This window comes from Taurulus bubalis (genome assembly GCF_910589615.1).
Source record: "Taurulus bubalis genome assembly, chromosome: 16".
Lineage (NCBI taxonomy): Eukaryota > Metazoa > Chordata > Actinopteri > Perciformes > Cottidae > Taurulus > Taurulus bubalis.
Genome location: NC_136604.1, coordinates 18,852,824 through 18,866,322, shown reverse-complemented (window position 1 = coordinate 18,866,322; position 13,499 = coordinate 18,852,824). Strand labels below are relative to the sequence as shown.

The window sequence follows — 13,499 nt, the reverse complement described above, 5'->3', positions numbered from 1 at the left end:
GGTTGATGCATTGCTGGAACGGAGCCAAGGAAGCTGCCAATTCTCTTCTTTTATCCTCCTTTCTTTCATCACCCCATCCCACCTCTTGCACTCCTCCTCCTCCTCCCTGTCTTTCTCCATCTATTCTCCACTATTGCCCTCTCAGCAATCTGATCACTCGAGCACTTTACCTCCCCCACCCTCCTCTGGTTCTGTCTTTCTCTCCTTTACCCTCTTGTCTCCATACAGCTGGCTGCTGTGGCCAGACATCAAGGTCAAATCTCTCCCTCCCTTCCTCTGTCTCTCTATTTTCTCCCTCCATTGACTCCACATTTCCTGTGCTCTGTTGCTATTCTCAAATTTCTGTCTCTGCCCGTCTAGCCAGATTTATTTTTGTTATTTCCTCCTCTTGTTTCGGTTGCAAGTGTAAGTCGCAGACTAAAAATGGTACACTTGTTTTTATATTTTGGAGAATGTGAAAGAGCTCTACAAAGAGTCTGTTCAAAGAAAAGTTTACAGATGTTCAGTGTGACGACTTGAATATTCCTCATCTGCCGAAACGTGCCATGACGGGATTGAAAAAAGAAGAAAGATCATTAACTGCAGGTCATTGTAGAACTGTAAAATAATTGTAATTACGTTATAATTTTAAATGGTGCCCTTTTCTTTTAATTAAGGCCTACGGGAAAGTGGCAGGACACTCGATGAAATTGCAGTTTAATTGTACTTTTAGTATTCATTAGGGATACAAACGCGGATATGAGCAGATAATGGGCTCTGAATATAATCGAACTGCATCCTAAAAAGGATGCAGTTCGATGCCTGACGTAAAAAATTTTAATATTCATAAATCCATTTGACAATCATATGGGGGAAAAGAAAAGATCAGATTCAGATATTTTCTTCGGTATCAAATTGTTGTGCGAACCGGACCGGCTAGTAGCCAAAACACAGAAGTGTTGTGAGTTAAATATTCAGACACGGACGGTGTGGTTTAATTAGGATTTTTTGGGCAGTGCAGGACGCTGATGATAGGATGACATGTGGACCTCCTCTCATTATAAACACAACCTCAACAGGAGTGTTTTCTGTGTTTACGGCATTTATTTCTGTAGAAGCTCGACAGAAATAAACGCTCTAAACACAGAAAACACTCCTGTGTGACATTTAAATAGGAGCTGACTTGATCCGTCAACCGTTGGGAAAAAATTACAGAAAAAAAATCATTGTCTTGTGTCGGTAGAAAGAAGAAAAATCGACTATTTTTGCAATCACTCTGAATTCAGAAAAGGTTGAGGTCCTTGAAATAAACATGCGCGCCAATTGTGGAGCCATTACTCAAATTGAAAAGAGAATTAGGGTCTGACGTGGATGGAAATATTCTGACTCTACCTGATGTCCCTGTGGTCAGGCGGCCCGTAGTTCTACGGTCACAGTTTGAAACACATGGTTAACTACTTGATGATGTTTCACACGTAGTTCACGCGTAGTTTTGTTGTGTTGAACATAATCTTTCGGAGACGGGGCCACCGGGTCCAGGCACCCGAGGGCCCGTCTGCCAGTGCCAGTTTTTTTTTTTTTTTTTATGTCATTCTGTCACTTTGGCCCCCGAAGGGCCTCACATCTGCTCAGACTGATATTCTTTGTTCAGGGAAGGAGAGATAGAGGAGGAGAAGGTGAAATGAGTCACCACCGTGTGTCTGGAAATGTCAAGTCGGAGACGGAAACGTTTTTAAAAATGTATATTGATGGATAAAGATGAATTTCCTCTTCTCTAATCTATACTCTCCTCTCCTATATCCTCTCCTCTATACTTTTCTCTCCTATACTCTCCTCTATTCTCCTCATTTCTCCAGTCAGAATTACCAACATGGGATTTTCCAGTCGATCGGCTTTAAGGAGTTTCATGACTACCTGACCGCTCCTGAAAGCAGCACCCAGCAGGAGAAAGACTCACTACGAGACAAAGGTCAGAGAAATACTTAAATCAAAGTCACAGAGATGGATTCAGATTCACCGGTTGGTTGACTGGATCAACCAGAAGAATCTATTTAATGATGTTTCTCCCGTCTGCCCTTCATATATAACAGCCACCTTTAAACTCTCTCCAGGTATAGAAGCTTTGAAGATTGCTACGAGACGTTACGCCCGCAAACAGAATAAATGGGTCCGCAACCGCTTCCTTAAACGTGAGTACCCTTCACCCACCTATTGTGTGTGTGTGTCAGTGTGTGTGTGTGTGTGTGTGTGTGTGTGTGTGTGTGTGTGTGTGTCAGCCCCCAGTTCCTTAGCAATCAGCACTCTCTTTAACAAGATGAGATTCATGCACTTCATTAGATGCAACATAAGCCTCTCAGACACGGTGTTGTGTTCCAGGGTACAGAGTTAAGTGTGTGTGTTTGTGTGTTTGTGTGTCTGTGTGCACAGCAGGATCGGGGTGCACTCTCACTTTCAAAAACATAATTGCATGCCGGGATTTTTTTTTATTTATTTTTTTGCCGAAAAATACGAACATCCGCACAATTTTGGAGGCAATATTGCAATAGTATATTTTTAGTTACTCATCGCTTTCTATCGGTAGATAAAGATGTAGCACAATTCTATTCTTCTTCCTCACTTCCCTACGGATTCATATTGAATGAAACATTTACGCCCTCTTATAATAATATATATAATATTTTCACATCATTACAGGAATAATAGCGAAATGCACTTTTTTCTCTTTCATGCCGAGTTAGATGTGAAGATTGATACCGTGTCGGTACGCTCGCAATTAGTTGAGCGTAACACGAAGACTGGAAGCGGGAAAACATCGAGCACATCTCTATTCAGAGGTAGCACAACCAGCACCTATACAGCTCACTAATCACATATAAGTATATATTATGTAATGTACTGAAGCATTTTATTTCTTGTTTGCTATCCCCATACAATACCGTAAAGTGTGTGTGTGTGTGTGAGATAATCCCAGCTTCTCTGTGCTTTGTTAAAGTAGCTGGCCCGCTGATATTTATTCCTTTTTAATAGTTTTTTTTGCAACAAGAACTTCCATACTCCAAAAGGCATGTTGATTTAAAATAAAAAAGCATCTGATACCTTTTATATATATTTAAATGGTTGAAACCACCATTCATTTGTATTAACATTGTATTTGACTATTTCAAGATCCATCCCCAGTACACATCTGCAGTTCCTTAATATATGTTTATTTTTTGCACCAAATGCATAGAAAAGATCTATATATAGTGTCTGGTTCTGGCACTGCAGATTGGATGAACGCATTCAACTCAAGGTGGCGATTTCCCACCCTGGTCGCAACCCCTTGAAGTCAGACGTGTTTTAAAATGCACATAAAAGCCGAGTGTCTCAAATGGAAACCTGGCCTCTGTGTCCCACCAGCAGTCTGCCCTGCAGTAACCCAGCCTCCTAATCCTGTTAGGCCCAAGTGGCTTAGGCCACTCCGGGCCGTAAACCTCAATACCCCTCTTTCTGACTCCCCGCTGCACGCACCATATGGTCCTCCGCAACGCGCAGTAACCCGTCTGCACTTCCACTCCATTCAGAAGCGTTTGGGAGACGGCTCTCCTTAGCATCCGGCCCGACGCAGCAGATGCTAACAGATGAGGTCGACTCGTAAAAGTCTGAAACTGCCTGTCCCATCAAGTCTCCCAGGAAGGACTTGGTAACAAAACACTGGTCACAACTCTTGGCTGTGAACGTGTTGTCAGTCTTGCATTTTTTATTCAGGAATCCATTCATTAATGATTATTATCACGTCAATACATTTTTTTTTTGTTTTTTGTAAATGCTTACTGTGGCAAACATACATTCATTAAGACCAGGAGAATCGGCTTCCTCCAGCTTTATGAACAGAAACACCTGGAGATATTGTAGTTTTTGCCGTGCAGAGCAGTAGCTGCAGGGACGACTACTTTTTATGTTTTGTTTAAATTTCGACTTATCTGCAAAATTCAGGCCGGATAGAAGAGCTGGCAAAACCTGTAAATGGTTGTCGGGGGATAAAAATGATTTCTTTTGTCATCCCGGGTCTAAGTGGGCGTTCAGACTGAGGGATCAAATGTGCTTTTATTTCAAAGGAAACTTGTTCTTTTCGCCTCCTTTACCCCCAACAGACATTATTCTGGCTGCAGTCCATGTTTCCCAAATCCACACATCTGAGTAGGGGATTAAATGTACGATTAATTTAAATATAAAAATGCTATTTTCCTGTAAAAGATCTCGTTTGTGTTCCCTCATAAACCAATCTCTCCGGGATCATAGCTCCACATGCTAATATCCATTTCAGATGGGTTTATTTCTGTGTGTGTGTGTGTGTGTGTGTCAGACAGCCTTGAGCCGGGATTGTCCTCACCCAAGGTTTTGCTCTTAAACCACCGCTCATCCCACCTTTCTGTCTGTGTTCACCTCGCTCCCTCGCTGTGACTGCTGACCTCTTTTTCTGTTTCGTCTGAGCCCCACACACACATTCACACACACACAGTCCCACTCACACAGATGCCAGCGGGCCTCAGCTGAGCAGGCTAATCTCTTGAAGCATTACAGAGATGCCGGGAATTTGCCCCCGACCACACAAAGTCAGGCAACGGGGTCACCGGGGGCTACGAAGACCAACCCGAGCGCACAGAGACTAGTGGGGCAAAGGCAAAGACAAATTGGACGTGACAGAGGGCCTCAGTCAGGGGAAACAAGTCGGCGAGAGGAGCTGGAAAATTATCCCGAAAGCTGCATGTAAATATACGGAACGCTAAACTGCATGCCTCAAAGGCACAAGTTTAACCCAGTTTTCCAGTTCACAGATTTCAGCAGCGACTGCCGGTGAGGGAGCAGGTGGGCGTTCGGTGTCTTAGCTACTTTTCAGCAGGATGCGTGGTTCTTGATGGACTCGACTTTGGCTGCTGAGGGGATTTAAGCAGCAGGTCAGCCAGTGCAAATTAAATCAAGCTTAATTTGTCTTGCCTTTTAAGTGCATCTATGTGTGGGTCTACGCTTAAAGTGTGTGTGTGTGTGTGTGTGTGTGTGGTTAAAGGGGGATGTTTAATTAGTAGATTTAATTACCTTTAAAGAAAATGGTAATTTGAGGTTATGTTAATAAGTGCCACATTTTATGGGGTGGGTGCCAGTGCCCTCAACGTTATTTGTTTTAAGTTCCCCAAAGACGAGCGCGCACACACACACACACACACACACACACACACACACACACACACTGCCTGTAAACAGGATGTGCAGGTGAAGTTAGGCTCAGGCGTTGTGAGTGTTAAGTAACAGGGGTGTAGGTATCTTTTAATGCAGAGAGAGTGACGGGGGGAGACAGGAACGACACATGGTAGCTGGGTGGATGGAGAGTGAAGATAATCTGATACCTTCAGGGACAACAGGTGTGAGGCGAGTTTACACACCCTCGTTTTTTTGGCAAGTGCTAAGCTTCCATGTACGCATACACACAAATGCAGCCTCCTCAGGGATGAAGTGAAGCCACAAAGACCTCTGTCACTTCCACGGGTTGGAAAGAGACGAGAGCCGATGAGAATGACTCGCAAGGTTAAAAGGAGACGCAGCGTTGGGCACGTTTTGGTGCATGCGTTGAGTGGGAGGGGTCAAGAACAGAGAGGGAAAGACAGCCAGTCAAAGAGAAACCCCCATATTGGAACATGGCTTCCTCAGATCCTTAAAAAGTCTGACACAGGATTTAATTTGTAATTTTTTTGGCTTTAAAACCAATTAATCGCTAATTTTACGATGCCTTTCCTGTTAGATTTACATGTTAATTACTACGGCGGTGCACGATAGTTAAACACTTTCGATTGATAATCTCCTCATATCTCAAAAGCCTAATAGGTGCTGCATTTAACAACAGCAAAACATCCGTTTACAAACTCTCAGGACCAGTGAAGTGTAATTTAAGTCTCATTCATCCATCTTACGCTCACTACTTCCCAAACACCCACGTGCATCTTTGCTAAAAAAACTATTTAATATCGACCACATAAGCAGTCTGTTCGAGTACTAATGTTTCCAGGTTTCAGTGAAGATGCTGATATTTGGATTATGCATGTTTTGATATTTAGTAGTTTAGCTGTTGTCTGCTCCTCATTAACCTCAATTCAGTAAAACTTTTCTCTTTTTTTTTGGATTCTTCTTCTGAAATACAAATGGCCCTTTTTGTAGGTGAAGTATTCCTTTAATAGACCCAGAGTGAAGGGGAGGAAGCTCCATAATGGAGGGCGGAGTGAAAGCACAGTACGGGGGATACATGGATTCCTTCAGCAAACAGCCGGATGAAAGGAATCCTCAATTTGGCCCGTATTTACCGAAATATCCCTGACATACGCTTGACCTGCTGCGGAAATGTCAAACGGGAACAACAGATAACGAAGGAGGTGAAGGGAGACAAAAAAGTGGAAGAGGAACTACACGGAAAAGAGGAAGGAGGCTGTTGAAGTGAACGGAGGCAGCTGTTGAGCTCCAGAGAAGCACAGCTGGGCTCTGAGAGGGAGTGGAGCTTTTACAGCGAGGCAAACACAGGGATGACGCAGCGAATGAGTCCTGGCCCGCTTGTTGCAACAGGTGGACTACTGTTTCAACACACACACACACACACACACACACACACACAACTCTGGCAAGCAGCTGCCCGGCGACAGGAGATGCTTTTTCTCGTTGGCAAAGCCATCTCCCTTGTGTGCTTGAAAGGCAACTGTATGTGTGTGTGTGTGTCACATTGCTCTTTGTCCCTTCTGGGTTTCTTATCAATGGATTAGAAGGGTTCAATTTCACCAGATCCCCACACAAGAATGGTGTGTGTGTGGGTGTGTGGGAGGGTCCATCCAGCATCTGGCAACCCACCACACAAGATCTCTCCTTCTATTTACCGCTCTGCCCAGTGGGAGGTTGGTGACTGCAAAAGGGAATTGTGGGAGGGCGGGTGGTGTTGAAAGAGATAAAAGAACAAAGTGAGGAGATAGAGAGAACAGGAGGGTGGCAAGCAAGGTGAAGTATTTATTAGAGCACCTCAAGGAGAGCGCTCCAGCTCTGCGTCTGGTATACAGGTATGCCAGGTGACGCTCGCCGCCGCCACCTGCCTGCTATTGTGCCACAAACACAAAAGACATCCCCTCTGACACACACACACACACACACACACAGCGGACAGTAACCACACCAGGGAAACCAGAGGCTTTGATTAACAGTCAGTGCCGTTTTTTTTTGTTTTTTTTTAAGAAAACAAGCGGTAACAAATTGGCGGTACGAACGCACAGGCCAGACAGTGTTTGGGGATGAGTGGTTCTTCCACAGAGAAAACAATGAAAACAGCCGCTGGGAAGCGAAGGGAAGCAGGTGCAGGAGGCGCTTACACGTTGCCAATGAGGGATCTTTGTGTTTTTTGTTTTTGCTTTTGTCAGCAACTCCGATTGAGCGACAGGAAAATGAATGAAATGCATCACATGTTTTGGCCGACGGGAGATTTAAAACCATCGGTGTACACATTTGGACCGGAGGGAGCTGCAGTGTGTCGTGTGCCAAAAACAAGGCCAGAATTTAAGTTCATCGGGCACATCGGCTGTGTGAAGACGCTCATTGTTCCCACACACACACACACACACACACACACACACACCGTCCATACAGTGAAGTTGCACAGATGACCGGTTGTACAGTTAGCGCTCTGTATTCCTCGGTAATGTTGGAGTCCCAGACGGATCCCAGCAGAGTTGGTAGCTCCAGTCTGTTGGGCGTCTGCTGCCCTCGGCTCCACAGTTCAGTCTCTGTGTGGAAGGGATTAAGCCATAAAAGCCTTACAGGTTAATGGGGTTCATTTACACAGTGTGTGTGTTCTCAACACATTTACATTACTTGAAAAACTGCCCCTGACTAGAATCCAGCGTTGAGAAAGATTCAACTGCAAATGAAAATACCGTAAAAGTCTAGCTAGTGCTGCTGCTAGCTTGCTACAGCGGGGACACCCACCGCAGGTAGAAGCGGCTTGTAACCCGACTTTTCCGGAAAGCACACTTGAGTCTCGGGGCTCATTCACGTGAACGGATGAAGAAAAACAACTTCAGCTATAAGTGTATTTTACAGCGCAGCTTCGAAGCGCCGTACGACGATAATGCGAAAGTAATAATCCAGTTTAAAGAAGACACATCATGCATATTTTTAGGTTTATACTTCAACATGTTTGTATGCGTTAATGTTCTTAAAACTGTTTATTTTACTGTCTCTGAATATACCTGTATTCACCCTGTGACTGAAACGCTCTGTTTTAGCGCCTGTCTCTTTAAGACATGAACATCTCCCTTTTAAATCATACTTTACTTTCAATGATTTAGTCGTTATATTATTGTATAACTCTAGCAGGTACTCCACATATGTTATGTATGGATAATATGTGTTGACACACGGCTGCAGTGGTTTGAAGTCATTTTCTCTACATTTCCTGAGCATCCGTGTGTCTTCAATCAATGCAGGGCAGTGGCTCTTGACGCACACAGACAGACGGTCAGACAGACAGGCAGGGTACCGGTGCTGCTGTTTAATGCTGAGGCCTGACCTGGAGACTGCTGACCGGTGCAAAATAGAAACACAGGGGTGGAAAGAGAGAATGAGAGAGGGAGTGAAAGCTGAAGCCAGACTGATGGAGAGCGAGCGAGAGAGAAGGAGAGGGAGACGGTGCACAAGAGAGAAGGGTGGGAGGAAGGAGGGAGAGACATTATCGAGCCAGTGTGAGTCAGCAGGTTGACGGCGCTTCAGGGTGCGGCTCCAGCACATCACTGCTACTGTAAACGTCCCTCTCTGTATTGGATTCATCCTGAAGTCATCCCCTCTGATGAAATGTTTCCTTCTTACGAGATGTCAAATAATCGGCTACATAATTAGCGAGTCGACCCCTTTTGATGCGAGTGGAGATGCGATATTTACACTCGCACTCTGTGTGAAGACGGATGACTTTAAGCGGGAGTAGATGGCGGTTTGTTGGCGTCGAAGAAAATTGTTATTGCATTTATCGGCGGCTCGTGTTGGTACACAATGTGTGGTAACTGTTTGTGTTTAACCTATGTGTGTGTGTGTGTGTGTGTGTGTGTGTGTCTTTAGGACCAGGAGACAACGTGCCAGTGGTGTATGGCCTGGATGTGACGGACGTGTCGAGGTGGGAGGAGACGGTGCTGAACCCTGCACTGCAGATACTGGACAGTCTCAGCAAGGTGCGGCCTCACGAGTCTGATCCAGCTGCCTCCTGTTGTTCCTCTGCAGTCGCGATCAAGTCATAGATCTACTTCCTGCTTTACTTCCCATTGCTTTTGTTCCACCACTTTATTTGCATCTTTTATTTGTTCTCTTCTTCCGCCATCCTTATTTGTTTCCATCATTGTTTGCTTGATTACTTTAAATATTCTGACCTTCAGTCCTTCCTTGTACATCCTCCTTCCTTTTCTTTCCTGTTCCTTTATTTATGTATATATATATATATATATATATATATATATATATATATATATATATATATATATATATATATATCTCACATTACTTTCATCCTGTCATGTTCCCTCAATTTTCTTCCTTTTCCATCTCAGCCTCGCTCTACCGTTTCCAACTCTTCCAACCTTCCTGCTCCCTCTCTATGACTAAATAGGTAAACACGGTATTGCATAACTGCTCTGTTAAAGGAACCCCGTGGAGTTTGTGACCTCTAGTACGAGCGAGGTTTCTGCAATTTGGTTTCTGTTTTGTTTGTGGCGGTAACACGGCAACAAACACAGCCAGACGCCAACAAAGGCAGTGTTGAAGAAGACTGCTACTAGCTAGCTAACGTGCATGTAAACAATGCACCGTTTGAAATATGAGGATAGAAATGTATTCAACAAGTTTGTCAGTTCTCAATGATACACACAGTGTCATTTGGTGAATAATATTTAGCTGATAAAGAAGCTTTGTTTGTTCACTAGAAAACTCAATGTCCAACACTAAAAACCCTACAAATAACAAAATGTTCCCAATGAATTAGGGGGAGGAGCCGATGCTCCAGCCAATCAGAGTAGAGGAGGAGCAGCAGAGAAACAAACGGAGCCGACACGCCTGTGACCTGTGTGACAAGGTGATCATCGGTGACCTGGAGTGGACAGGTGAGGCAGCATTTATATCACAGTTTGCATTCAGACATCAAAATACTTGCCTTTGTGTTTATACTTGAACATGTTTTTATGCGTTAATGTTCTTAAAACTCTTTATTTTTCTTGTACTGTCGCTGTGAATATACCTCTGCGCCTGTCTCTATAAGACACCCAAAAAAGACATAAAAATCTCCCTTTAAATCATGTTTTCTTTCAATGATTTAGTCGTCATATTATTTTATAACCCTAGCAGGTACTCCACATATGTTATGTATGGATATTATATGACATATGTAAATGAAAGGAGCAAAGTTATTTTTTATAGACCCTTGTGATTGCATTTAGCAATTTTACTCATTTGAATCATTTCAGTCTGATGACCATATTCCCCAGAATTAATTAGATTTCACTCTGGCCAGAATATATATATATATATATATATATATATATATATATATATATATATATATATATATATATATATATATATATATATATATATATATATATATATATGTATATATATATATATTTTTCTCCAAAGCAAAGCGGGAAGCCACTTTACAGGTGAAGGGCCGTCCATGCTCGTCCGCCTCAGCAGTCACTCGTAGCCTGAAGCCGGCATAATGTTAATCGAGGGTTAAGATGGAGCTTTGCCTCAAGAGGCTGAGCAGCCGTACGTGAGACCGGACTGGCTGAGTCTTTACAGAACAACTGGATGCTCTGGCATTCACACACACGGTGTTATTGCATTTATACAGGAGGAAATCTGAGGATCAAAGTGACGACCTTTTACAGCCGTCGCATATTGATAGTCGTTATATCCTATTTTATCAGTTTCGGTGCTGTGTTGATGCTTCTAAAGAAAAATAATGTTCCTGCTTGTTATTATCTGAGTGGAGGTCATCCAAACCACTTCAGTCTTGTAAGTTCAGGGACAACAACAAAAGAACATGTTGTGATACTCCAACAGAGAGTCATAGCGATGAGTTTCTTCTTATTTTTCCTTGTGCTTGACTCCTTTTGGATCACAAGAGGATGAAACTGTGTCATCTCGTGCCAAACAACATCTCACGTGTGCCTCTGTTTGTTTTTCTTGTTGCAGCGCACCTGAAGTCCAAAAAGCATCACCACCACGTGAGGAAGAAGAGGAAGTCTGAGCTCGCCTGTGACCAATCCGGGGCCGCCGCTGCAGCTCCCGCCTCGGCTGCAGGGATTGTGGAGAGCGTCTCGCAGGACTCTGGCGCTGCCGTTGCCCCGGGCTGCACCGAAACCTCCCGGGAGCCGTCCCAAGACATCAGCACGCCGCACGAAGGAAGTACCTGTGACATTTAAAGAGTGACGCAGACTCTGGACTACATATATGCAGGTTTCCTCCACTGTTCTGCCCTCACAGCGGTTCTCTTACGGCCCTTATAGGGCTACTTTTTTAGCTTCCGACAGAGTCAAATTGAACTGTATTTCCTCTTTTTGTCGGACTGCCAGAAAGGGATGAGCGATCTTCTCAGTCCTGCAGATACAGGACTTAATAACACCGAGTGTAAATAGCAAAGAACGTATCTGGAGTATGGATCCTTGAAGCGTTTCATTTTGTAGGAGATATTAGAGGTGGGCGCTACACCGGTTTCATCACCGACATGGATTACGCAATACAGTCTTCACCGTGATACACACACACACACACACACACACACACGTTTTGGACGCTGCTGCTGTCCGCCGTCAACGGATCGTTTCCACAGTATAGTGTGGAAGAAATCGGCGACACGTGCAGATTCTTTAGATGAGCCTCCCGCAGATGAGCGGGGAATTTTTCCTTTAAAAAAATAAATAAAAAAGTGCTTTCTTAAGATAAATCTTCCCTGACATTAGCAATAGAGGGAAAATTGGGTAATTTATGATGTTTTGAGCGGAGTATCCTTTCTAATTTTGAAACTTGGTGATGTAATACTGTCACCACCACCCCAAATACATAAATATGTAATAAAACGGGTCGTATCGCCCACCCAGAGTAGAGATGTTGGAGGTCAGGAAAGTTCCCTTTTTTTTATTCTACAAGAGGATTTTGAAATCAACTTTCATCCTCTTGCTGCCTTCAGTTTTCTCTGAGTTAGCGTTTTATGTTTAAGTGTCTTTCTCTTGAACCATCATGCACTTTAAACATTTTGTTTCAATAAAACATAAAACCGTAAAGTGTTTTAACCAATGGAGGATTTACTGGATGTGTTTTGTGTCACTGAAGTGAAGAAGAAGAAGAAGAAAAAAAAAACATGATTTGTCATCAGCAGCAGTTTTACTTACGCAGCACAAAAAGTTGTGCATCCACCATGTTTTTACCGTCATTATGTTCCTCTGGCTCTTTGTGCGACTATAACCCGTCACCTGATTTGTGCCGTTGTCCGTCAGAGCGGCTTAGCTGAGCTCATTTCTGCTCCGACGGGAGTTTGAACCGCCGGCTCCGGCTGTGAGGAGAATGTGTTTGCGGGTCTTTGTTTATCCAGCGGCATGTCAACCCAAGGTGCGCCTGCCTGCTGCTAAACCACTTGGACAATACCTGGCATCGAGCCAGCGGCCTCTCTCTCGCTTTTTATTTTTGCCGCTCCCTTTCCCTCTCCTCACCTGACACTTTTTCTTCTCACCCCCCCTCTTTTCCAAAGAATCAGACAATTGTTTCACATTCCCGGCTAACACTCCATCATCTCTTTCTTTAAGATTTCAGTCCGAGTCTTTTATTCTTTCAGTTGGAGTTTTGTTCACAGGCTCCCAGTGTTTGACCTCATCCACATGACTAAAAATATTTCCAGCCATATAATAGCTGGAAGTGTGTGTGTTCGTGCATGCATGTGTGTGTGTGTGTGTCCCACATTCTCTCTTTCCAAACTGGGTCAGGCCTGGAGCTTACTGGGGGCTTACCATACAGTATGTAGTAACACCGATAGCAAAGGTCACCGTGCAACTGGTGTCTGTTTTTTTTATTACCCTCTCTCTCTGTTTGGATTCTGGTCTGTTTTTCTTTCCTTCTTTTTGTTTTCTTTCTCTCTTTTATCATCTCTGGAACAGCAGCAACAATGCGAAATGATCGTTGAGTGAGAGGAATCATCTGATGCACCTTTTTTTTTTTTTTTTTTTTAAAAAGCCCCACATTTTCTTGAGCAGCATTTCGTGTCGATGTGTTCTTATCTCGACTTGCCTCGGCGAATCCGGCCCGGCACCTCCAGGCACTGCTGAATCACTCCACATTTAAAGAGGAAACCAAAACAATGCCATAAGGCCTCTTGAACCGCGCAGAAGTGGAGAACTAGGGCAGCAACCACGGTCACAAAGCCAATTAGTGATTTACGCGCCGAGATGCAGTGGATCATCTATGGACACACACACACACACACA

The 13,499-nt window shown here is 43.8% G+C and overlaps 1 protein-coding gene across 1 annotated transcript in view; it reads left to right on the top strand.

Annotated features, from left to right (window-relative positions):
- The window catches only part of trit1 (tRNA isopentenyltransferase 1), a gene marked incomplete at both ends in the record, with an annotated part of 28,894 nt that extends 17,440 nt beyond the window's left edge, over nucleotides 1-11,454 (top strand). Inside the window, 6 exon segments of the mRNA XM_079231910.1 lie at nucleotides 1,836-1,948; nucleotides 2,091-2,168; nucleotides 9,094-9,203; nucleotides 10,007-10,124; nucleotides 11,218-11,429; nucleotides 11,431-11,454. Of these exon segments, the coding sequence (XP_079088036.1) occupies nucleotides 1,836-1,948; nucleotides 2,091-2,168; nucleotides 9,094-9,203; nucleotides 10,007-10,124; nucleotides 11,218-11,429; nucleotides 11,431-11,454 (655 nt within the window).
- Between the last annotated feature and the right edge of the window lie 2,045 nt (nucleotides 11,455-13,499).